The sequence below is a fragment of the Heloderma suspectum genome, chromosome 5, assembly GCF_057233095.1.
Source record: "Heloderma suspectum isolate Gila_16-S chromosome 5, 16-S_ref, whole genome shotgun sequence".
NCBI lineage: Eukaryota > Metazoa > Chordata > Lepidosauria > Squamata > Helodermatidae > Heloderma > Heloderma suspectum.
In genome coordinates this window covers 227,164,260-227,191,243 of record NC_139462.1, presented here as the reverse complement: position 1 = coordinate 227,191,243, position 26,984 = coordinate 227,164,260, and the positions used below count along the sequence as shown (strand labels likewise).

Genomic DNA, 26,984 nt, shown 5'->3' with positions numbered 1-26,984 from the left:
AATCCTACACAATTTCTAGAACTAGCACAAATTATGAGCTTTTCTCATCCAGCTCAAGCAAGAATGTAATAGCTTACCATCCTTTGCCGATTTTGTAACAAGCACCCCACAGTCAATAACTCGCACATCTGCATAAGGCCTACTGGCAGTATCAGTTTTCAGATTTTCTATTTGTTCTATTACTTCAAAACCAGAAATAACCAGTCCAAAGACAACATGTACGCTGCAGAAATATAAGATGCAAACAGTACACTGGTTTATATAGAAGCAGGAGCTGCTTGGAGTGACGTCTTGCAAAAAATGTAATTCTTACACAGAAAAAAATCAACTCTTTTTTTTAAAGGTTGGATTAAGAATATTTTCACACTTTTGTATAAATGCAGGGTTAAAGCTTCCTGAGAATATCAGACTACATTTTACCTAAGATGCATATGGAGTTGCACATTATATAATTTTAATTATACACACCTGTGATTATAAGAGTGAAAAAGAAATAAGGGCCTTTTGAAAGGAAGTTATGTTTCTTTGGTTTACAGATGTAGTTTGTTTCAGAAATTCTGAAAAAAGCTTGATATTTAAGATGTTTCAGTTTAAGGGCATCTACTTTCACTGTTAAAAAGTAGGCCTACTACACTCACCACAGGCAAAAAGCATTGGGAATCTCTTACACGTAGTACTCTAAAATTAATGGGACAAAAATGACTCTTGCATTCACTTTCTTTACTATTTGCTTATTGTGTCCATCCTACTGGGATCTCAGGGCAGCATACACAGTCATCCTACTCTTTCAACCCCCCTGCCCCCATCCTTATAATCACCCTGTGACATAATTTAAGGAGTGTGACAGGTCACAGGTCACATGGAGAGTCATGGCCTAGCAAGGATTTGAACCTAGGTCTCCAAAGTTTAAGTTCAAATTCTCAGCCACATCTGCTCTTAAGAAGGCATGCCCAGGAGAGATTCTCTCTCCTGGAATCTTTCTAGTGTGAAAGAATATAAACAAAAACTTGTCTTACCCATCAAGATGGGGAGCAGGTTTTGTAGTTCTGTTTAACACCAACATACATGAGATGATTTTTTTGGGGGGGGGAAATCAGGTGTTCAGATGAGGAGATAAAAGGCAGAATGGCACATATAACAAAAAAGGGAAGAAAAAAACAGAAAAGTTAAATTTGTATACAAACCTTAGATTCATACTAATGCAGGGACTATATCATATTTTTAGTAGTGAACATTACAATGTAATGCCACATTTCAGTTCTTCCTCTGATTCAGAGGAAATGAATGCAGCGCACATAAATAGATCTTAGCATCACGGGGGCCAGAACTGGAACATTGTGGATGTGCACATTTCAGCTATTGCAAGGAGATTTGCACTGGTCCACTATGCAGAAATGCAATCTGGTTCTTGGCAATAACACTTAAGTGTCACAATAAACTGGGTGCTGCTAATATTGGGGGTTGGACTCGATGGCCTTGTAGGCCCCTTCCAACCCTACTAGTCTATGATTACTACTGTACACTACACAACTCTTAATAGTCAAATCTATTAGGACACAAAAAGGCAAAAAATCATTTTCTGCAAACCAACTGGACCTGCACAATTCTTCTATGTCTGCAAATCAACTCCAAACCATTTCATCAGAGACTGGTCTATAGCCACTGCTATAGAAAAGTAGCAGTTAAAACATCTGGACCATCAAACATAATATATGCTTACAATGCAATCTTATACATGTCTACTCAGAAGTCCCATCAAATTCAATGGGGCTTTCTTAATGTGTGCATAGAATTGCAGCCATAGTCATTCCTTTGCATTATTTGACTCTATTCTGCAACACAATGGCAATATGTACAGCCTACACTTAAACCTCTGAAGTTTTGGTTTATCTTTCAGAACCTATTTAAAGGCTGAGTTTTTTAAAAAATTGAATTCACCCTCTGGAAGAACTGGAACTTCTTGCAAATACCAGAGTGTGTGTGCATGCGCGCATGCATGCATGTGAGGGTACTTTAGAAATATCAAAACCACTTCCAAACTAATTTGTAAAAAGGCTGTGCTGAAATCACAACAGGACCTGCATGAAAATCCAGTCAATTAATTGTACTCTAAGCTTAAAAAAGTATGCACTTCAGTTGGAAAATTCCAAATTATTCCTCCAAATGTCTGTCTAATGAGGTTCTCTCTTTAAATTCATGGCAACAAGAGGTAACTACTACATCTGAAATTTTATTCATCCAAAGATGATACCAATCACTACTGAGCTCTTTTCAGTCATATAACCCAACAGCTATATAGGCAGCTATCTGTCAATAATGTAGTGTAATGATAGAACTCTAGAGGAGAATGGAACCACAGATTTTAAGAAAAAAATTACAACCCAAGTATAACCCATGTGTCTTCCTCATACCACACAGAGAGTACTTCTGTAGCAAAAGAACAAGAATTGCTGCAAAGTTTATCATTGCGATTATGAGTCTTCCTCCTGTTCCTACTTAACGTATGCCCTGTTCTCCTAGGTAAATCATATATTACTGTAAATAAGATTCCTATAAATCATCAGGTTTATTGCTGGGGATTCCAGTTTTTGGCCAGCCTTGGTAGACAAGCCAAAAGCGGCAGCCATAAAAGCCCCCTGCCTAATTTTTCAACAGGAAAGGGAGGTGTGGAGCTTGCCCATCTGGCCACAGCATGGCCAAGGTGCTTCAGGCACTGTGGCCAAGCAGTGGACAAGGAAGCCACCCCCCCGCCCCCCGCTCTAGAATATAAGGAAGGGTGGTGGAAGACTTGCTGGTTTGGCCCTGCATCACCTCAGCGACTGAAGTACCCTGGCAATGTGTTGGCCAAGCCACTCCCAGCCTCGGAGCTGGAAAGCGGGCAGGGATTCTGTGCAATTGCCAAGACATTCCCCAGCCACCTCTGTAGTGCCAAGGTTGGGAAGAGCACTGGGCTCATCGGCTTGCCAGTGGCACACCTGACACAGTGAGTGAAAATGTGGAAGCCTGTTTATTATGTCCCCAGTGAAATTAGGTCAGAACATTTTGTGCTGCACAAAGTTAACACTGGGAGGCAAACACGCTGCATCTCATTACATGTTTTGAAAGACTAGGCAGCATCACACTTGAGGTATATGCTTAATGTTCACTGAAATACACACACAGTACAGTGAAAATTAAGAACATGCTTATGTGCTTCACACACCAAATAATATTTACAAATGAAGGAAAGAACATGTAACCAAGCATTACCTAGCTGGCAGCTGGCTCTTGGGGCCAGTTAAACAACTATCCTGCTGTGGTTACTGTTGGGCCTGACTACATGGGCAACATATAGCCAACTTCCCACTAAGATAATGTGTGAACTGGTCTTTAGTAAAATGGGTATTTCACTAGTGTTTCCAAAGTTGCAGTACTGGGACTTGGACCCTGAAGTTCAAATTTTGCCATGGATACACAGGGTGGCTTCTGGCATGCCCCTCAGCCTCAGTGCCCTTATCTATGAAATGAGACCAATCCAGCAGGATGTTGTGAGGATGAATGAGTTTGAATGAATTTACTGTAAAGCAATCTGCACACTTTGGATAACTGAAGGTACTGAAGAGAAAACCTTAAGATTCCTAAAAAAAGTTGCCAGAAAGTAAACCAAGTCAAGAGCAACTCCAACTACTATCAGCTTCCAAATGGAAGACTGCCTATTAACTTGCCCACTTTGGAAATCTCTCCATAATATAGTATTTTCCACTTACACTTTTAATACTTAAGACACTTCAGTATACTTTCATTACTCAGTCATACAAATCTAAAAACATTTTCAGAAAATACATTGTACCTTTGAACAGCTGAAGCAACAAGTTCTTTTTAAACTGTGTCTCCCACCCACCCCCATGTTTTAGATACTCCAATAAACATGAAACTTTATGTTTGAATAATGTTAAACAAGGTGGTAGGTATCTAGACAACTAATATATCTTCCATAGGAAATGTGTTGCACAACTGCAGGAAGAACACAAGCTGGAGATCTACCAATCCCTCACTTTTTCATAGTTGTTAAGTATAATTTTTTCCTAATGAAGAGAAGAGTTGTTTACAAAATACTGCTTCTAGAGCCCTTGAGAGAGCTCTTCTCCCAGGAAACTAGTCTTCTACAAGTGATTGATAATGTTCAATACTGTATCATGAAATAGCACCTTACATTTTCCAAGTTAAGAGAATGAAGCTATACTGTATTTATGGATTTAAAATAATATTTCATAAAGACAAGCCATCTCTCTCAAAGCTGGTGCTGACCCCCAAAAGAACTTTAACACCACAAGATTTAATGCACATATGATCAGAAAAGGACAAGAAAGACAGAAAGAAAGAGAAGAGAAAGAACACAGCCTTAGAGGAATGAGACATTACCTTTGGAGCGCACGATGTAACACTGTTTCTGTAAATTTTACACAAAAATGGCAAGAAATAAATTGTAGTACAATTTCAAGCAAAACTGAGTCTAAATTTAATACAAATTTAAAATATTTTTCAAGTGAATGCAGTTTTCAAAGTGTATGCAAAACCAAGACACTTCAAAAAAACAGGGCTCTAAATTTTCTTTATGTTCATATTTGGAAAGTTACAGCAAGTTCAGTTATACCAGTAAAGAGATATCCTGCTTATGCAGTGAAGTGCCACTACAAAGAATACACTCTGTTAAAAACTCTCTAGCAAGGTAGCTAGTCTTTCCTATAATTTTTCAAGAGGATGCAACTGTACACATCCTCTTGAAAAATTATGTATCTGTCAAGTTCAGTTAGGTGATTGGACATCTAAGGGTAGATCTGTACTGTCCAGGACATCATGCCATTATACTTCCTTATGACAGACCAGTGAAAGGATGATATTCTAATAACGTTAAAAACACAGAAGCCCTTACTTTCACAAACTGTGAAGTCACTCATTTTAAAGTCCTTTTCACTCCCCTCCCAGAAAAAATCAAATAGTACATAAAATATTAATGGCAGTAAACTTTTATTTCCAGAGATTTAGATCAAACCCAGAAGTTAGTTGTACAAAAACAGGCAGTATTACTCTCCGTAATTTTAACATACTGGGTCATGCTGGGCTACAAAATCTGTAACTGATGGTCCAATCCTAAAACTTTGTGCCAGTATATAACTACTTATGCAAGGTCATAAACCATGTAGTTATACTGATGTTGCAGTTTCAATACTTTTGACAGTGCAAGAATGCACTTCACTGTAAAGATTTAGTACTGGCTGTGCTATTAGTCTTTCCATTTACCAAAGCTAATCAGTAAGCATTCCTGACCTTCCCATTTACTGTACGACTTGTATTGTGTGAAATCACACACACACACTGGCCAGTTTAATTTGCATTTGATCACTGGGATAATTCAACAGACTTATTCAGGTTTAACTGAAGCCTATATAGAGACTTTGGATTGTATTCAGGGACTAAGAAACAATTTACAACTTAAGTAGGTTAATGGTATTAACCTATAATGTGCATAGAAAGTTGTGAAAAGAGCCACATTAGAAGACTTTCCACCTTGAAGTCAACCACTACAAGAAATGGAGGACTACATCTGAAATATCTAGCACTAGAAGGTCCAGATACACAACGGCCTGGTTTGTATGACAGAACAGCCCACCAATCACCATTGCTTATTTAAGCCATGGTGGCCTGCAGTGCATGCCAGTGGCAATTCTGAATATTCAATGCCTGGCCACGGCTTGTGTCATGAGAACCTGGGGACCGAGGGTTAATCAACCCTTGCATAACCCAGCAGACCATGGTTGTTTAACCATTGCAAAACCCAAGGTCCCTGGGTTCACACAATACAAGACGTGGCCAGGTGTTAAATATCGAAAATAGCCACACACACTCACCGCAGTCCACCATGGCTTAAATAAGCCAGCATGGGCTGTTTGATCGTGTGAACCGGCTCCATTTCTGATTTCCATTCCTTCACACTTAGAAGAAGTTTCTCCAAAGGATAGCTTGAAATAGAAAAGCAAAGTGGAACAACACCCCCCTACCCTGCCCCGGCAAAGTCTCCCTACTTTAACTTTGGCATATAGAAATCAGATTTTTTTTCATGTTTCAGAGAAATAACTTTTCCAGTTATTTACAATGGTTCAGGAACAAAACTTCAGCAGGTTTACTTACATGCCAGTTACATGTTTAAACAAACCTATTCTTAGTATGCTGTTAAATATTTGTGTGCGCGTGCGTGGGGGAGATAATTACACAGCCCAAAATTCATTGCCTAATGGTACAAGCAACATCAGATGATTTACCTTCTTTTGCTAGTACCATCAGCTTTGTATGCTACCTGGCTGGCATCTCAAAGTCTCATTTCGGCATCCCAAGGGCTTGCATGCACCCAGCTGGATTTTCTAATCCCCCCTCCCCTTCAACTGTAAACCCTCCTTCAAGCCATATCACAGAACTATTTTTCAGATTCCCCTGAGTTCTCCTCCCCTTGGCACAGAAAACTGGTTGCATGACACCGAGGATCCTGGCCAGTATGCTTAAAACCTGTACTTTCTGGCATGTTCTCAAATATTGCTGCCCACTCTAGGATATTAAAACACATCCAAATATTTCATAAACATTGGCCAGAAACCCAGCAGCCCAATGGCCACTTGTGGGGGACAGGCTACTGATTTTTTGTTCCAACTGCAGCCCCTTCCCCCTGTGCCAAACCCCACTATGGAGGGCCGCTGGCCTTCAGGAGTAGATCCTGAGGGGTGTGTAAGGGACTTTGAAAATTGTAGACACAGAAGACCCCACGTGACCCTTTGAACCTCAGCCAACATTTGTTCATTTTTTGGTCTTTTAGAACAAAAACAGACATGATCTTTTAAAGTTCTATCTCGACATCAGTCTCTCTCAAATGGTATAAACAGCTATTCTGTTATCAGTGTAAAGACTGATGTGTGTACGTGCACACAGGCGTCAGCCTGTATCCATCTACATAGATCTTTCATATTATAGAGCAAAGATATTGTGTTGTTTAGGATGTAATGCTAAACCATAATTTAGCATTGCAAGAAAGAGCCATAATCAAGCCTCAGTTTCATGTGCTCCCCACACTCTCCCAGCGTGGCCACAAGGAGTTTGGAAGCTTTTGCTTCCATTTTAGATTATGTGCAGCTTGCAGTGTCAACTGAATCTAGACAAAGGGCTGGTTTGGACATAAGAATAAGAGAATGGTTTGGACATAACTTATTGGGAACGAGCACGTGTGAGCGCACCTTTCTGGTTGCTCCCACTTGGCTTGGCTCCTTTTGCCAGATGGAGCAGCTAAACGAATAAGGAAACCTCCACCCATGATTTGTTTAGCAATACATCAAATCCAGGATCTCTGGTTTGTTCCTCTCCTAAGGGCCTGATTCATGGCTTATGATACTGGCTTGTTAGGAAAGCAGCAAGCCAAAGATTTCGGTTCAGACACAATGCCAACCAAATAATGGATGGCAGTTTCCTGGCAGTTTAGCTGTTCCTGCTGGCAGAAAGTGATCAGGCAGCATGCACCAGCATGCTTGCTCATTTCCAATATCTTTATGTCAAAACTGGCCCAAAGTGCAGCTAATCTTAACTATGGTTAATGGAAACAAACCAACTGCAAGCTATAGCTTATGGAGCTGGCTTGTTTTCACAAATCATGGTTAACAGAAGGTTCAGAGTCAGCAACCTACAGCTAATATAAAATGGAAGTTTCTGATCTCCTCTACATCGCCACACTGGAGGAGGTAGTGGATGGGGGAATGCGTGAAGCCAAGGCTTGCCTAGGCTCGTCCTCCTTATGCTAAATGAGTGTTTAGCATTTCATCACATGCAGCCATTCCTTTGTATTCTGCCTTGCAAACTAGAACTGAATATCCCTAAGGTGTTCTATACATTAATCCTGGTAAAAAGGAAAGAATTTTGAAGCAGTATTTCATCGCATGTTTACCACAAGCTTACTATTCAAAATGGATGTCAGCGTACAGAATCAACTACTCATCGAATAAAAATTGGCCCAATCATGGAAAAAGTACTCTGAGCTGGTGGGCCATAGCTAACTTCTTTATTTGCAGATTTGTATGAATATTGCAGATTATAGAATTAATATCCTCAAATTATATTTATTGGGGATATGGCATGTAATAGCACAAAATTCCTGTTTTCCAACCTTAGTCAGAATTTGTTTTTCCATATCGATATGTGGGTGTTTTTCTTGCATCCTTATTTCAGATTATTTAGCATTTTTGCCATCATGGTATTATTTCTAGGCACATGGATCAGCGGTGTCAACACATGAAACACGTGTTATTTCCGAGTGTTTCCAGAGAGCACTGCTAGAGAGTATTTTTTTTAAGAAACTCCTGAGTTTAAAGGGCAGATTAATGGGCTGAGATCAGAACACACAACAAAGAGATTGGGGTGGGACTTAAAATACTGTTTGGACATTTACTCTAGGCAGCTCCTCAAGAGGCAAACATAAAGGTAACTGTGGCATGTTGTGCTCATACACCTTTGAATTATAACCAACGCCTGCATCCATGGGGGCTAGAAACTTTGGCCACAATCCTGTGCACGTGGAACACAAAGCAGCTATGTAGCTTCAGCGTAGCCCTACTCTCATCCACCATGTTCTGTTGATGGCCAGGGTATCAATGTTGCTTCAGATACAGTGTGATTTTGTCAGGCCACTGGCTTCTTGAGAAGGCCTCATCTGCATATATCGGTGCCTGCTTTTCCACAGCTCCCCATGGGCTTCAGTGTGCTCAGTTCCAAAGCACTCAACTCCTGCCTTTGAAATCAACAGCCTGCCAGCACTCCCAAAAGAAGTAGGAGATCGAAGAGTTATATGGCAGCTGCTCTGCATCCTAGCCTTTGTGCACAGAGCTGCATCCCTTGCCAGTAAACCTATGGTACCTATGCCACTCAATTCCTTCCAGTACCAATACAAATGGTAAGTATACAGCCCCCAAACATGCTCAATCTGCTACCCTTTGAGTTACAAGTTAAACAGTTCCATCAGGCAGAACCTGGTCACACTGAAATCTACTGTAGAACTTTTTTACTATTCGTTTTGGACCTGCTCCTACCACAGTGGGATGAAAACCTTTTAGAATTTTAGAAATATGACAGTCACTGAGATCTATCTATCTATCTATCTATCTGAGGTTTGGATCTGTGTCCACAAAAAAATTCCCCTCCCAGTGAGCTCTTGGAGTAAGGTGAAGTATAAGCCTATATATAAACAGCATTAAGCTATCTATGTAAACGCCTTGGCATTAGCTTTTTCTGATATAAGGAGGCTTATAAGAGACAAACTACTAATAGTCTTATTAATCAAATGCTGATCCACATAATGCAACGTAATGTGAAAGAAACTTTAGAGCCCATCAGTACTTTAGTGGTCAATGTACTCTAGTTCAGATAAGCTTAAAAATGGAAACGTGTGAGCAAGGAAGAAGGTAGGAAGGACAGTGAACAAACTGCTTTTGTTCACTACCAAACATATGATTTATTCCAGTCTCAGGTTCCAAGAGAAGCCACCTTTCTGTCAAACTGTTTGAATTGACTACAAACATGCATCTCTTTTCACAATGAAGTATGAGGCAAAACAGAGCCCCAATTTTTCCTCTTGTGGTTATATTTACTTTCCATTTTTGGGACATTCTTTAGGGAATAACCTAAATATGCCTCTTATCTGAACCTTATTAGATGAAGGCAGAGATCTCTCTTTAGACAGAAAGAGTTGAGTCCTTCTGGGCAACTTCTTTCACAAGGCATTCATGTGAAGCGCCATTCATCTTATCCATCAAGAAAGATGGCAAAGTTTACCAAAATTTTTTGAAGAGCATAATCTGGACTGCAATTCTATTAAAAATTTATGAAAACACACCAGTGTGTAAAGATACAAACAAAAAAACACAGATCCTCTTCTCCCAAACACACATTCACAGTGAATAAAGCTTGTGTTTTCGTAAATGCTAATAATGGAAGAAATTTGAAAGATAGAAAAGAGGGGACATATTGAAACACACACTAATAAAATCAAGAAGAATGACTGAGAAGACAATTTGTCAACTTCAGCCTAACAAATATCCAGTATTCATAGTATAATTAAGAATCTGGAATAGGGTTTGTAATGAAAAACCCTGAAGTGCACTACTTTTCCATTCACTATATTAGTCCAAAACTAGTTCAAGACATTCAAAACATGTGCAGAAACCTCTTTTAGAATGTGTACACTATATTGCAATATGGAAACCTTTATGACAAACCCCAAACAAGTCCTATCAAAAGAAAAACTCACTCTAAAAATAGATTTTACCTGTTGCTTGTAAATTAACTCTGGTCAAGATGGTCAGGGAACTGGGATAAAGTCCATATATTTTGTACTGACTCTAGCCCTCTTCAGAACTTTCCCTCCTTGCATTCAATAAACGTATGGCCCAACCCCTAATGGTCCCACCTGCTCCACCCTTGACACCCACGCATTTAGAGGAGCCTATGTGTGTCCAGATGTGCACACACACACTTCACCAAAGGCATGATGGGTAAATGGGTAAAGCCACCAGGCATGGCAATGGGACTGTTACTGGGACACATACTGAATTCATGGAGGAGAACTTCTGAAAAGGGCTTTTCCATTGTCACAAGCCAAATTGGGACACATTTTTTGTCTCAGAAGTAAGATTTTTAAAATGAAAATGAATAACTTGCTCTTTTCAAAATATTGATTATATATTCTGAAGATGTAGAGCAAAGCCAGTTATTTTAGAATAAGCGTTATATCTACAAAATCCAAGATTTTTCTCTAATTTGTGAGAAGAGTAAAAAAGACCTTTGTAGTTTTCTTCTTCTCTCAAACACTTTCACAGTTGATTTTAGCAATACCATCTTTCTCATGAACAGCGCTTCTCCGTTTAAGAAAACTTAACTCTCAAATTACATCTACTTACATGAAGAACTGGGAACCATTGGTATGTTTCCCTCTATTTGCCATTGACAAAAGGAATGCTCTGTCATGTTTCAGAATAAAGTTTTCATCTGTTTCAAAAAAGAAAAGAAAAGACAGGTTAGTCAGTTTCTCTGAACTTAAGTACTTCAAAAAGCTCAATAACTAACAACGAAGAATTATCCAGCTGTTCACTAGGGAAACTTGAAAACTTAAATAGTAATCTACACAATCAGAGTGGAGGCAGGTTTTATACAATCAACAAATCAGTAACATCCGTTAAAGAATACTCGACAGTGTTGATGTTAAGCATTATAATAGCTTTATATATATTTTTAAAAGTAATAAATGATTTGTTAAGAGATTGCCTTCACTACAGCGTCTCTCAATCTGGTGCTTTCCAGATGTTTTGGACTTCAGCTTCCATCAGTCCCAGCCATCATGGCTAATGGTCAGGAATCCTGGGAATTTTAGTCCAAAACATCTGGAGGGCACCAGGTTGGGGTGGTCTGCTTCACTAAGTCACATCACTTGTCCATCTAGCCTAGTTCTGCCTGCTCTGATAAGCAGCAGCTCAAGATTTCAGGCAGATGATTTATCAGCCCTGCTACTCAAAATCCCTTTCTCCAGCTGGAGATACTGGGATCCTGTATATGCAAATTATGTGCACTACCACTGAACTATGACCCCCTCCCTGTGTTCAGCCCTATCCTACTAACTATGAAAAAGGGAGGGCAAGAACAAGGTGGTATCTCATAGAATACACTCTCCAAGATAGAGTGCCAGTAGGAAAAAGCTATTTTTCCGTTGAGAAAAAAAATATGGTATGTGTGTCTGAAGAGTAAGCCTTCTGCATTCTAGGACTTACATGAAGGCTCCCCCGTAGTACTCAATTGAAAGTAGAGGAACAATAATCCTGGGCTATAGTATCCCCAGTACATCCATAGACCTCCAATCACCAGCATGCTAAAATGCTGAAAAGATAAAGAAGGACTGGGGTCCTTTTCTTTAGAACCTGTTTCAAATACTGTATTTCAGGAAGAGGGAAAACAACTGGACACTACTTCTTTCATTCACATACTCTTCAAAGCCACTTGAACAGTGACCAATCTGCTTAGGCCTATAGTGCCAATTTTTTTCACAGATTGCAAAAACTACCAATAAACAAAGGAGAAAGCCACACGTCCCCCTTTTGGCTTCAGTCTGAATAGGTTAAAACATTTAAAGTAAAATATTAGTTTGATTATAAGTATAGAAGTATTGAGCAAAACTAATTTTAGTCAGGAAAATAGTTTTCATGTGTAAACGAAGTCATGACAATTATGGCTGAACTGTTTGACAGCAAAGCTACAAATACCAGAATATTTGTACTTACCCATCATAAAATCTTAGAGAAAAAGAACCAAAAAACCTTTAGAGTAAGGATTTGTCAACAGACTACTATTAAAGGCCAATATCTGCTGACACCTAAGTGCCTTAAAACGTAACTTTTTTTTATCATGCACCCAATTTTTTTAAAAAATGAATACAAAACATACTCCGTCCAACCACTTTCAGTACAGGCTTGCAACCAATACTGCAACAAGAACTTATCAATATCTGTTCTAAAAGCAATGGCTGATAAATATGAAACTCTTGAAAGAATTAATTCACAAGTATATTAAATAACATACATAAATGTATTGCTTCTATGAAAAGTACATGCTGAAAAATATTTTGAGAATTCAATACACATACAAACCTTGGAAGGGCAGGGATGGGGGAAGGGAAGATTTAGACTTTTCAGAAATAAATATTTGGAATCCTAATTATTTCCTTGTCCAAAGAGACCACCTTAGAACCTCTCAAACTACCTTTAGGCTTCTCTGCAAGCTACATTTACCCAGCCACAAATTCATTATCAGTGGTCCATATATTTATTAGGAAGGGTGCAGGGGAACAGTTCGAATTTGTGTTGCGCTTTTGTCTCTTACCTTTTCATTTTGCAAAAGACCACATTCTCTATAAACAAAAGAATATGTTGACAGTTTTAGGCAGGAAGATAGGAGTTGTCATGAATCAAGTTGCCTAGCCTCCATGCTGAAGTCATGTTTAACCACTATATTAGCCGCAATAAATTTTGTCCATTAACACTAATATTACAATATACATATTTAAAACTCATGCACATAAATATCCATGCAACATTACTTTCATGCAAAGGTGATCTAAGTAGCCCTTCTCATTAAATGCATCAGGAATCAAAACTCTCAAAACTGAAGCAACAGATCAAGAACTATTAGATCTTACCTTTAAAATATCCTCCATACATAGATTCACCTCCTTTTCCATTACCTAGTATTAAAAAACATATATATTAAACCTTGGTAGATGTATTTAACAAAACTCAAATTGTTCACATGGTCAGTAACTAGTGACAGATAAGTCACTGGGCACGGTACGATTAAGAGGACACAGTCCTCATTCTGAACTCCTGATTTTTGCAAAGCACTTCATAACCAGGTCCAGCTTAACTAAAAGTTTATTTAAATTGAAATTGCATTGTTTATAATTCAGCCTCATGGTATAGCTCAGTTTTCACACAGCTTACAACATAATAAAGATGCTATTATTAGTAAGTGTGCAAGGAATACACTCTTTTTAGTGCCTATTTGTCATCTTTTCTTCTTCCTGTTCTCTAAGGGGCTGGGGAAATAGGGGAGTGAGGCATATCAAAAGAAGACAGTGCATCTGTGAAGATGACAGGTTTGTGTCAGTAGAAAATTTACATGCGATTCTGAAACAGAACAATGAAAAAATAAAATGCCCACTTCTTCAAAAGTACTTTTTCCTTCACACCTTGCAATTGCTCCCTACATGATGAATTCTAAGCAAACTCTCAACAGTTGTGGACGCTCAACTTACATTCCAAGTAAGCCTTCAGCGCAGGATAAAGGTAGGCATTTTGTAGCAGGGATGAAGAAAGCAACAGTAACCAAGGTGCAGATTACATGAGCGGAGCAGCAGTGGACATTTACACCCAAAACCTGAACATTTTTAAGTGCCACTTAAGATGACTGCACTTAACAAAAATCCTACACATCTGTGTGACCCTTCTCACAGAGTGCTACATGTGATGATCCTGCGTGTGCCATTCACTGGATGTATGTGCAGCAATTTACACATATGTAGGATGGTGACACATGATAAAAACAAACAAATTCAGGCACAATCTTACACATAAGCAGCTTTCATGCAGTAATTTTATCGTGTGAAGAAACCCTGGCTAAAACTTGTATGCACATGGATGCTTTGTAGGGCATGCCAATTTGTTTAATTTACAAGACAATTTCCAAAACTATTTATATGGTTGCCATCCTTCCAATACAACATTCATTATGGAAGAAAAACGGGTAACTGGGTCACATTTCAAAACTACATAGAACTTCTCTTAAAAAAATAATGTTTGAGAGGACATTAAGTACAGATAGTGAGTAGGTTCAAGCCTTTGATAAGGCAATGTATCAAAATTAAGAGTTTTTAGTGGTTACTCATATACAATCGGAGAGCTATGTGGGCAATTTAGGAACCATTTTGTTTTATACAAAGCCCTTAATCACCCTGAATCTGTGGCTGGGCTACAAATTTAAATTTTAAGAACTGCAAGAATTAGCATAATATTCGTTAATATCTTAATATTTGCTTTTAATATGCCAGTAACTGATAATTAAAAAAAATCTTTTAATTACAGTGCAAATCCCCTGCGTGTTTAGTGGGAGAAAAATCTGATCTCTCTTAAACTCTACCTTCACTGAAGTCTCCACCTTGAATCATGAAGTTTTTAACCACACGGTGGAAAGTTGAACCTTTGTAGCAGAGCTTTTTTCCAGTTGTTTTCCCAACTCCTTTTTCACCTGCAGGAAGGAAACAGATGTAAACCTCCAGCTTCAAAATTCCAAAGCAGTAACCTTGCTTTCAAGTTGAATGGAAATACATGGTGAGGCATTACAACACTGCAAATTAGTTCTCAAACTAACAGAATACTGTCATTTTTTTAACCGTATGCACCAATATTTGCTCATTCTCCCTTCATCTTTTCCCAAAAGCTTTAACGCTGCAGATGAGGAGTGGCCGATTTTCTTACCATTGATCACAACAGCATTTTGCTATCACTTGGCAATGTTCTCTCCCTGCAGCGCTGTCCCCAGAAAGAGATTAGGAGAGTTTAAATAGAAATTAATCGCCTGGACTCGAGACAGCTTATGTTCAAATAACTATAGGAGCTCCTATTTGGCTGTCGGCTTTGATTTTCAGCTAAGGATGTAAGCAGGGAAAGAGGGCACAAGAGTCCAAGCCTGCTCCTGATCTCTCTTTGGGGATGATCCTGGGGAAAAGCACAACATCCAAAAAAGCCCAGTGTCAAATGTAACTCTGCATAAATAACGTTTACAAATTATTTTTACACATTCTGCTCTAGCACAGTAGTACAGTAAACCACCTACTTCCACAGCCAATACCCAATACCACACAGAACTACCTGTGGCACATTCCTAAACCTGACAAAGGTGCAAAGATAAAAAAAAGCATAGGAGTCTGCTTCCCCACACCAATACGTATAGAAAATCAAAGGTTGTAATACATCCAAGAGAGCTTTACATTCTACCACCTTACAGATACAGTTCTATACTTTTGAAGGCAGGCCTGTGAACATTACGGAACTCAAAAGCATTTATGACAGAAGTCCAAACACACCTGCCAATGGTGGGCATATTTTTTTATTCTGATTAGCATACTACTGGCACCCAATGGAAGTTACAGTCAAGGGCTTGTCTCTGATCTTGTACTCAGCTTCTGAGTGCCTCCAAAGTTCAGCTAAAATATGTGGATGACTGAGTTACAAGGCCACACATTACAAGCAAATAATTCATTATTTTCAATTATGACAAAACAAATTACCTGTACATAGGCAGAGAAAGTTTTTGCAAGTCCTTGGACACACATCAGAGAAAAGTTGAAATATGATACGACCAACTGGAATAAGAATTAAAATATGGTTACTTTTCAATTTCATAATAACTGGGCCAAAGCAGTTACATTTTCTTAATGATTGTACTTCCATATGTTATTGGAGATAAACTTTTTGTTGTTTAAGTTTAATTGTAATTGTCTTAAAATTTGAAACATATCTGAATATTTTCCCACCTTTCTCCACTCACTCTTGTATACACACACACTGCTGCAAATACAAAGGACTTAATGGACTCACATTTTGTCTCTTCTCTGGCAAGAGGGGAAAAAGTACAGCCAGAGTGTGCAGATATGCTTGGTGGCCATTTTCCTCAGGTGACTAGGTTATGTACAAATCTGACGTTTTTGTAGTTTTGTATAGCTTCATACTGATTCAAGAATACAAGTAACAATGTGCTACACCTTAGCACAAGCAAGACTCATTTAGGACTTCCAGGGGACAGAAAAGGAGTCCAGGCAAGCACTTACTCCAGTTATTTTCTAGGTCAGCCTTCCCCCAATCTAGTGCCCTCCGCATGTTTTGGACTTCAGCTGCCATCAGCCCTATCCAACATAGCCAATCATCATGAATGCTGGGAGTTGTAGTTCAAAACATCTGGAGGGCACCAGGTTGGAGAAGGCTGTTTTAGGCTATGTACATTCTTGTGTTCAAGACCTCTTGGCATATCTGTGCTTAACAGCAAAGCAATCATTTGCACATTACCTGAAGCTTGTAAACTTGCATGCACAAGTACTTAAGTGAATGTTAGACGTGAAAAAACAGCAAGTCTCTTATGCCTGGCCTACTACATTCTTTGAGTGAAGCCAAGCTAAGATACAGGAGAAGAGACTCAGCATCTGTCCTTACCATTCTTTGCTGCCCACCCCCCATAAACACCTTGTCCCTGCCAATAAGCATCATGGCATTAAAAAGAGAGAGGCAGAGTCCTACCCTGCAATGGAACTTTAGGTAGACTAGTGAGGGTGGGCAGTATCAGTGCTGCTGCACTTAACAGCAGCCAATAGCTAACACTCATTCTATGCTTTTTTCTGTACCCAGTTCTGCAAATTCCTGGCAGCAAAGAGAGGATTGTTAAAAAAAAATTTCACAAGTGACACTAAGGAAGATTTATAGTTTGAATCATTTACCTATGAACACTGTCAGTGAGTGATAGAAAGTGCAAGAAACCCATTTTGTAAGGTGTATGTACTAGTCAAGTTAGATTTTTATCTACCTCAAATGTAAAAACCAAGGTACAAATCCCTCAAAGAAATGACTTCCAGAAGCAGAAAGTAATGCAGCTGAAGGAAAAAGGCCAACTGATAGCAACTCAGGCTTAGTATTATCAGATGAGGTGGTAAATCTGTTTTGAGTTATGCCACATCATACTGGGCTTTCCATACCAAAAACAAACAAACATCACTTCACATGTAAAACTAGCATGTCAAGGAGAAGGTATTTCCCCCCACTTGGAGAGAATTAGGTCTAGATGTTGCCCATCTCTTATCTCAACCTCACCACCACCAGATATGTGGGCCTCTTCCTTATTCACCCAGCAATAACCTTTTTCTCAGTATCTTCCACTGAATGCTTGAAAGCCTTCCCACTTTCTTCTCCTGTATACTCTGCAGCAATTCACTCCCATCCTCACAGCTCTAAGCTCACACTCCCAACTGCTCAACATTTCTGGCTATGCCACCTGTAATATTCTTCTCCCCATTGCCCCCAAGCCCTCGCTCCACTACAGAGCAAAAATTGCACACAACTGTCTTTAATGTAATGATAATACTAAAAAAATCCCTACCAGACACACAGAGAGAAGCACATAAAAATAAAGTGGGGGAAAGAAGAAGCAGAAATCTTTTGAAGATTAAAATAAATGTCAAGGTAGCTGGGAGAGAATTACATGTACTATGATGTCATATGACTGATTTCAGAGAGGCCCTTTATCACTTATTTGAAACAGTTATTCTTTTCCTTTTTAAATAAAAAAGGTTACATCTAAATCTGGGTATGTTCCATACTTTGAGAGCAGACTTAAAACAGTAATTTGTAGAATGACTGTGAAGCACTTAATGTTTACCCAGAAAAACCTTATCAGCACCTATTTTTTATTTCTTCAGCAATTCCAAAATCCAAATCCTTTAGCACTCTGCCACAATTCTCAGCATTTTGCTATAATTTGCTATAATACAATTTTGCCATTATGGCCACTTGCCAGAAGTATGAGAACACACACTTCAGCTGTAATCTTTCACAGCTTACATTTTTCTTACAGTGATACACAGGTGATTCAAGGTACTGTTACTAAGGCGGCAATCCTACGTGCACTTACCTGGAAGTAAGTCCAACTGAATTTAATGGGGCTTACTTCTGAGTGACAGACTACTCCTAAAGCACTTCTAATTTGAGACTATTTCACATGCAAAAACAATCCATTTCTTTTCTATTGCAGGCAATTCCAGAGGGAGGGGATAGGGACAATCTAATCTGCCCCTTTTGCTTCTAACTAGAAGATTTCCTGCCAAGTGTATGTCATTAAAGCTTTCTTTGCACCTCTAAATGCTTTTTGCTCTTCAGCCAAGATGATTCCTTTATTAGTCTTACAAAAAAACAAATACACCCTGTACTATTAATAACCTACTGAAATGCAAAGCACAGTGCAAATCTTTCTATAAGCTCTTCATTAAACAACCAAATGTGAAGAACTATATACCTGAAAGCATTAGAATAGGCCTATAAAAACACTGAAGTGCAAAGAAGATCATGCCAAAGAAGCATAGATAGCTCCTGCCTAAGATCTTTTGCTAGTACTATCAGTAAAAGAAATACACTACACATTTACAAGAAAGAGGGGCTTCTCTGTGGTGGTCTCTTGACTTGGGAATACGTTCTCCTAAGGCAGATATCCCCTTCATGGATCACTGCCTTGTTGTGGCGAAGGGGCTTGCGTAACTCAGTGAAGCCATAAGCTATGCCATGCAGGGCCACCCAAGACGGACAGGTCATGGCAGAGAGTTCTGACAAAATGTGGTCCACTGGAGAAGGAAATGGCAACCCACTCCAGTATTCTTGCCAAGAAAACCCCATGGAACGTATCACAAGGCTAAAAGAGATGACGCCGGAAGATGAGCCCCTCAGGTCGGAAGGTGTCCAATATACTACTGGGGAAGAGCAGAGGGTATTTCCAAGGAGCGCCAGAAAGAGTGAAGCGGCTGGGCCAAAGCTGAAAGGACACTCAGCTGTGGATGTGTCTGGTGGTGAAAAGAAAATCCGATGCTGTAAAGAACAATATTGTTTAGGAACCTGGAATGTCAGATCAATGAATCAAGGTAAGCTGGAGGTGGTCAGACATGAGATGGCAAGATTGAACATCGATATCTTGGGAATCAGCGAACTCAAATGGACAGGCATGGGCGAATTTAATTCAGGTGACTATCATATCTATTACTGTGGGCAAGAATCCCTTAGAAGAAATGGAGTAGCACTCATAGTCAACAAAAGGGTGGGAAAAGCAGTACTGGGGTACAATCTTAAAAACGACAGAATGATCTCAGTACGAATCCAAGGCAAACCATTCAACATCACAGTAATTCAAGTCTATGCCCCAACCACTGATGCCGAAGAAGCTGAGGTCGATCGGTTCTATGAAGACCTACAACACCTTCTAGAACTAACACCAAAAAAAGATGTCCTCTTCATCATAGGGGATTGGAATGCTAAAGTAGGAAGTCAAGAAATCACCGGGATAACAGGCAGGCATGGCCTTGCTGTACAAAATGAAGCAGGACAAAAGCTAATAGAGTTTTGCCAAGAGAACACGCTGATCATAGCAAACACCCTTTTCCAACAGCACAAGAGATGACTCTACACATGGACATCACCAGATGGTCAATATCGAAATCAGATTGATTATGTCTGATAATCACAGCTGACTGTGACTCAGATCATGAGCTTCTTGTTGCAAAATTTCAGCTTAAATTGAAGAACGTAGGGAAAACCACTAAACCATTCAGGTATGCCCTAAATAATATCCCTCATGAATATACAGTGGAGGTGAGGAATAGATTTCAGGGATTAGACCTGATAGACAGAGTGCCTGAGGAACTATGGACGGAGGTCCATAACATTGTTCAGGAGGCAGCAACGAAATCCATCGCAAAGAAAAAGAAATGCAAGAAAGCCAAGTGGCTGTCGGATGGGGCTTTACAAGTAGCTGAGGAAACAAGGGAAGCGAAAAGCAAGGGAGAAAGGGGAAGATATACCCAACTGAATGCAGAGTTCCAGAGAATAGCAAGGAGAGACAAGAAGGCCTTCTTAAATGAACAATGCAAAGAAATCGAGGAAAACAACAGAATGGGAAAGACTAGAGATCTCGTCAAGAAAACTGGAGATCTCAAGGGAATGTTTTGCGCAAAGACGGGCATGATAAAGGACAAAGAAGGCAGGGACCTAACAGAAGCAGATGAGATTAAGAAGAGGTGGCAAGAATACACAGAAGAACTATACAGGAAAGATGTGAATGTCCCTGATAGCCAGGAGTGTGCAGTCACTGAACTTGAGCCGGACATCCTCGAGAGTGAAGTCAAGTGGGCCTTAGGAAGCATTAGTAACAACAAAGCTAGCGGAGATGACAGTATTCCAGCCGAGCTATTTAAAATCCTAAAAGATGATGCTGTTAAAGTGCTACATTCAATATGCCAACAAATCTGGAACACTCAACAGTGGCCACAAGACTGGAAAAGGTCAGTTTACATTCCAATTCCAAAGAAGGGCAACGCCAAAGAGTGTTCAAACTACCGCACAATTGCGCTCATTTCACATGCCAGCAAGGTGATGCTTAAAATCCTACAAGCTAGGCTTCAGCAGTATGCGAACCGAGAACTACCGGAAGTACAAGCTGGGTTTCGAAGAGGCAGAGGAACTAGAGATCAAATCGCCAATGTTCGCTGCATCATGGAGAAAGCAAGAGAATTCCAGAAAAACATCTATTTCTGCTTCATTGACTACGCTAAAGCCTTTGATTGTGTGGATCACAACAAACTGTGGCAAATTCTTAAAGTGATGGGAGTACCAGACCACCTTACCTGTCTCCTGAGAAACCTGTACGAGGGTCAAGAAGCAACAGTAAGAACCAGACATGGAACAACCGAGTGGTTCAAAATTGGGAAAGGAGTACGACAAGGCTGCGTATTGTCACCCTGCTTATTTAACTTATATGCAGAGTACATCATGAGAAACGCCGGGTTGGATGAATCACAGGTCGGAATTAAGATTGCCGGGAGAATTATCAACAACCTCCGATATGCAGACGATACCACCCTAATGGCAGAAAGCAAATTGGATCTCAAAAGCCTCTTGTTGAGGGTGAAAGAGGAGAGTGCAAAAGCTGGTTTGAAACTCAACATTAAAAAAAACTAAGATCATGGCATCTGGCCCCATCACTTCCTGGCATATAGAAGGGGAAGAAATGGAACCAGTGACAGATTTTACTTTCTTGGGCTCCAAGATCACCGCAGACGGTGACTGTAGCCATGAAATTAAAAGATGCTTGCTCCTTGGGAGGAAAGCTATGGCAAACCTAGACAGCAGAGTAAGAAGCAGAGACATCACCTTGCCAACAAAGGTCCGCATAATCAAAGCTATGGTTTTCCCAGTAGTAATGTATGGCTGTGGGAGCTGGACTATAAGGAAGGCTGAGCGCCGAAGAATTGATGCTTTCGAACTGTGGTGCTGGAGAAGACTTACGAGTCCCCTGGACTGCAAGGAGGTCCAATCAGTCCATCCTAAAGGAAATCAACCCTGAGTGCTCATTGGAAGGACAGATACTGAAGCTGAAGCTCAAATATTTTGGCCACCTAATGCGAAGAGAAAACTCTCTGGAAAAGACCCTGATGCTGGGAAAGACTGAAGGCAAAAGGAGAAGGGGACGGCAGAGGATAAGATGGCTAGATAGCATCACCGATGCAATGAATATGGACTTGAGCACACTCCAGGAGAGAGCGGAGGACAGGAAGGCCTGGCGTGCTATGGTCCATGGGGTCACGAAGAGTCGGACACGACTGAACAACAACAAAGGAAGATATAATTGGTGCCTCCCTTGCTTTGTTTTTAGCACCAAATCGAAACATTCCAGTTTGCCCAGGCATTATAAATTGTTTGGTGGGGGGGGGGGGGGATGATTTGTTTGTCTGTTTGCTGAATAGTTTTCATACCCCTCATCTTGTAATTTCATTGTTATTACCATATTTTATTTGTTTTTATAATGTTATGTACACTACCCTGCAATCCCTTGTGGATGAAGAGTTTATAAATTTAAATACATAAATAAAGGATCCCTCTTGCCCTGATTTCTTTATTGTCTGAGTCAGACAAGGGGGCAGTTTGTAATCCGCAGAGGGGCTGTTTACATACAAAAAAGCTCAAATACTTCTGACTTAGTGTCCAGGTTTGGACATGTTCATGGGGTGGGGTGGGGTGGGGTGGGGAGAGAGCCATCGCGGCTTCTCCCCCAGCTCATGCTGTTTACATAATTGCCCATGCTGCAGTGTGGGTTGGTGTGCCATCTGGACCAGCACACAGTACAGCGGGGATAGCTTCATACCCACCCTACAACCCATGACATGCAGTAGGGGCTGTAGAATGGGTACGAAGCCACCCCCCACTGTGCTGTGTGCCAGGTTCACATGATACGCCAACCTGTGCTGCAGCACAGGTAATTATGTGAACAAGGGGCGCACGCACAGAGTGGGGGGAGAAGCCACAATGTCTTCTTTTCCCCCTGTGATCATCTGACCACCCTCTTAGAGATGCTTATAACAATCAAGTCTGATAATCTGCAAGGCACTAAGTAGGCTTTACTGAAATTGGAGTGTTTGGAGTTGGCCCTATGAGTATACTGAAACCCAGTGATACCCACATTTTGTGACTTATTTTAATTCTTTTATCCCACCAAAGCAGCCCATCCAGGCTCTTGTGTCAGTTTAAAATTATAGACAGTTTGTAACTCACTAAAATTATCACAGTAAAACATTGTAAGTTTATTTAGAAAAGCGAAACATACAGGTTTTAACAAAAAGCTCTTGACCTGAGAATACGGTCTGGATCACGCATCACAGCAATCCATAGTTTGTCAAACCACGGACTGTTGCAAATGAAATGGGAGCAAGTATGCTGGCTCTCAGCGGGTCCAGCTGAGGTGAACAACCCAGGGAAACTCTGACCATAGGTCGTTATCTGTGACATCCGAACCCATCGTGAGTTGTTGAGGGAGGAACAACCCACACTTATAACCCCAAACCATGGATTACAAGTGTGCATTGTTCCTCCCCCAACAAACCCACTGTTCTGGGTTGGGACATCACAGACAACAACCCAGGGACTGAGCATGCAATTTGCAGCCGTTAAGTGCAAAACAGGTCATACTCTAGAGATTAGTACACCTCATGCAAATTACATATGTCAATTTTCATTATTTGCTCATGCTGTCACATTCAGATAGGTGAGGGGGATTCAATAGAACTCCCAGTTACAGCCTCCCGCTCCATTACAGTGTGCTGGAAATAAGAATTCCTAACATATACATGTTAGAAGCTGACCCATCCAGCCAATTTTAAATGAAATCCTTCCTTGCCTGGCAATATGTTTTTATTTATTTTCTACTCATTTGCACAGAGCTTTCTCATCTCTCCGCAGGACAGGCAAGCTTTCACTACACCATCATGACTTCTCAGTTTATTTATTAATACTACAACACCATAAGACACCACATATGCACAGTGCAGCAATTTTGAACATGAACATCACTTATACATGGCTAAACATGTTTTAGATATGGAAAGCTATGGCAAACCTTGACAGCATAGTAAGAAGCACAGACATCACCTTGCCGACAAAGGTCCGCATAATCAAAGCTATGGTTTTCCCAGTAGTAATGTATGGCTATGAGAGCTGGACTATGAGGAAGGCTGAGTGCCGAAGAATTGATGCTTTCGAACTGTGGTGCTGGAGAAGACTCTTACGAGTCCCCTGGACTGCAGGGAGGTCAAATCAGTCAATCCTAAAGGAAATCAACCCTGACTGCTCATTGGAAGGACAGATACTGAAGCTGAAGCTCAAATATTTTGGCCACCTAATGTGAAGAGAAAACTCCCTGGAAAAGACCCTGATGCTGGGAAAGATTGAAAGCAAAAGGAGAAGGGGACGGCAGAAGATGAGATGAATGAATCACCGATGCAATGAATATGAACTTGAGCATACTCCAGAAGAGAGTGGAGGACAGGAAGGCCTGGCATGCTATGGTCCATGGGGTCACGAAGAGTCAGACACAACTGAACAACAACAACAGTATACAAATATTGTAAATAAATAAACATTAACAAAGACGATCACATCTTTACAGTGCTGTATCAAAGAGAAGAGATAATCCACAGTAACAAATATTGCAGCCATATACTTAACATCTATTCTAAGGGAACATGTTGGCTGCATGTCCTTAAAAGCTTGATTTAATACAAGCAGTGAATCAAGCACCTTTTCAACAGCAGTCTCATAAAGCCCCCATGTCTTACCTGATTCTCGATTGATTTCTATGTCAAAGAAGCACTGTGGCCGATCCTGTGCTCCCATGGCAGCAGGAAGCCCTAGCGCTTCTCCTCCTCACCACCCTGGGAAAAAGAGAAGCACTTCAGGATTCAACACAGGATTCAATACAGCTGTTCAATACTAAATGCATTTGCAGAGAAGCAGAAGGCAACTTATTGTGGCTTGGATGCCAGTCTAACTAAGGGATCACTGCCACCATAAAGAGAGAGTAGAGTGCAGTGGCTGGACACAATCCTCCACCCACAAGAGAAAGTAGCCAATGATAATTAGTAGCGTGTATTTCCCATGAGTCTGGCGGGAATTAAACATCTATTTATACTTCGGATCTCTTGCCAGAAGATTGGGGGGAAAGTACGCAGAGGCAAGATATACTAAAATTGTAGCCATTTTAAACTTGAACATGGGGTATATAGCCCCTGCTCATTGGATGTATGGGATATGAAGCCCACCCCCATCTCTATAAGAAGTGGAAAAAGGGAGACCCTGACAACACTAGCACTATAGGACTGCAGGGTAGAGAACAATGGGTTTCATTCAGCCCGCATCTTTTCACAACTGTGAAGGAACATCATGCACCCAACCCCCCTCAAGGGTTTTAGGAGGGGAGGTGGAGATCCTACTCTTATAACTTCTGTTATTTGCTAACAGGAAGGTGTGAACACTGTACCTTCAACTACATAAAAGGGCTGAATTGTTTTCTACACGGTAGCAAGCCATGACTTCTCAGTCCTAACTCCACACCCGTAAGGAGAACGGGGTTTGTTCCGAGGACAAAATATAATCAAGACACAGCACCTTCCGCATGGGAAACAGGTATAATCAAACTAATACAGAACTCTCGGTCTACGCTACGGATGCCACCGTCCCCGGTACAAAGGCAAAGTTCAAATCCCAGGCAAGCCTGCGCAGCCGGGGAAGAAGGGTCCGTCTCTCTCTCTCCCCACGCCCCTTTGTAACCGGGAAAAAAGGGGGAAGGAATCGCGGCTCAACCCCGCCCGCGAAACCCCACAGCTTTGCACGCAGAGGGTCCGAGGCCCAACCACGGCACGGATAAGGGTGCGATCCTACGCGAGAGGAGACGGGGAAAGGGCCTACAAAAAAGGCACGGCTGGCCGGGGCATGCTGGGAGCTGTAGGCCTTCTTTCCATCTGAACTCGCGCAGGATCGCGCCCAGCGGGGGTTTCCCCCAGCCGCGCTTGACGCCCGAGCCCTTGGGAGAACTGCGGCCGGCCAGAGGGCCGCAGCGGTCCGTCTCCGCACAGGGCGGCCGCGAAAGCACGGGCGCCGGGGAGCCTCCGCCTCAACGAGGGACAGCGCCCCTTCCCCTCACAGCTGCACCCAAAGGCGCCGCGACGGCAGGCCGACCCCGCCCGGCCCTAGGGGGGTGAGGGAAGCCGGAGGGGTAGGCGCAGGTGCCCGCCGTCACCGCGCACTCAGGGCGGGTTCCTCACCTGGCCGTCGCGGCGGCGACACCTGCGCTTCGCGTCCCGCTCCCCGAGCCCTACCGCCTTTTCCGCATCACCCCCCGGCCCGCGAGAAACCCGAGCGGCCGCCTGAGGAGCGCGAGCCGCCGAGGCCGGGCGCCATTAACGGACTAGGCTGAGGGAGGAAGCCGGTGGCGCGCGCGGCCCCGCCCACCCGGCGCGCGCTCCTCCGCCCACCCGGCGCGCGCTCCTCCGGGCGCGGCTTGTCTCACGCCCCGTTCCCATTGGCCCGCCGGCCGCACGCGCGGCCCCGCCCCTTTCCCAGGAATGCGCGCGGGCGCGTCCGCGTCCCTTTCCCTCCACGGTTCTGCGGCGCCTCCCAGCAGGAGCGGTGACGTCGACAAGCCACGCCCTTCTCCCTTCATGCCGCTCACGGTTTCCTCAAGGACCTGCTTAGGGAGAAGGAAGGGGGTGGGGGGAGGAGCTCGTGCCTCCGCCTTCAGAGAGTCCCGCCCTTAGAGCGTTCGGGCGCGCGCACGGTTGTGAGGAGAAAAACCAAGGCGCTCGTCAGAGTGTAATATCGCGAGAACAAATCGCTCCCTCCGCCGCGCGTCTCCCATTTTCCCTCCCCTCCTTTCTGTGGATGTGGCAGTTGGCTCAGACTTCTGGAGGAGAAGGGGCGCGGCTTTATAAATGTGCACATAGTCGCCCACAGTTACACACGCATAGTCCATAATAAGCGAATGAGCAGATGTGAAAGTGAACGGTTTAAGACTTCCAACACCGAACTCAAGGGCGCAATCCTATGCACGTTCAGGCAGAAAAAGGTCCAACAATTCCCAGAATTCCCCAGCCAATATGGCTGACTGGGGAATGCTGGGAATTCTAGGCCTTTTTTCCTGACTAAACATGGATAGGGTTGCACCCTAACACACTTTACAGTGTGACCCCAATCCCGTATGCTCAGAGCCAGCGTGGCATAGTGGCTGGAGTGTTGGACGTGGACTCT

At 41.8% G+C, this 26,984-nt stretch overlaps 1 protein-coding gene across 3 annotated transcripts in view; it reads right to left on the bottom strand.

Moving 5' to 3' along the window:
* NKTR (natural killer cell triggering receptor) overlaps window positions 1–26,191 on the bottom strand; it is a 43,689-nt gene extending 17,498 nt beyond the window's left edge. For 2 of the 3 annotated variants that reach the window (XM_084859453.1, XM_084859452.1), the window contains exons 1-8: window positions 26,003–26,191; window positions 24,518–24,613; window positions 15,896–15,970; window positions 14,746–14,853; window positions 13,250–13,294; window positions 10,965–11,052; window positions 1,017–1,046; window positions 78–223 (exon numbers count right to left, since the gene is read on the bottom strand). In XM_084859453.1, coding sequence (XP_084715579.1) covers window positions 78–223; window positions 1,017–1,046; window positions 10,965–11,052; window positions 13,250–13,294; window positions 14,746–14,853; window positions 15,896–15,970; window positions 24,518–24,575 — 550 coding nt within the window. In that variant the 5' untranslated portion in view covers window positions 24,576–24,613; window positions 26,003–26,191. Of the gene's footprint in view, window positions 1–77; window positions 224–1,016; window positions 1,047–10,964; window positions 11,053–12,933; window positions 12,962–13,249; window positions 13,295–14,745; window positions 14,854–15,895; window positions 15,971–24,517; window positions 24,614–26,002 lie in introns of all 3 variants that reach the window. The other variant, XM_084859454.1, reaches the window with a different exon arrangement.
* Window positions 26,192–26,984: the final 793 nt, after the last annotated feature.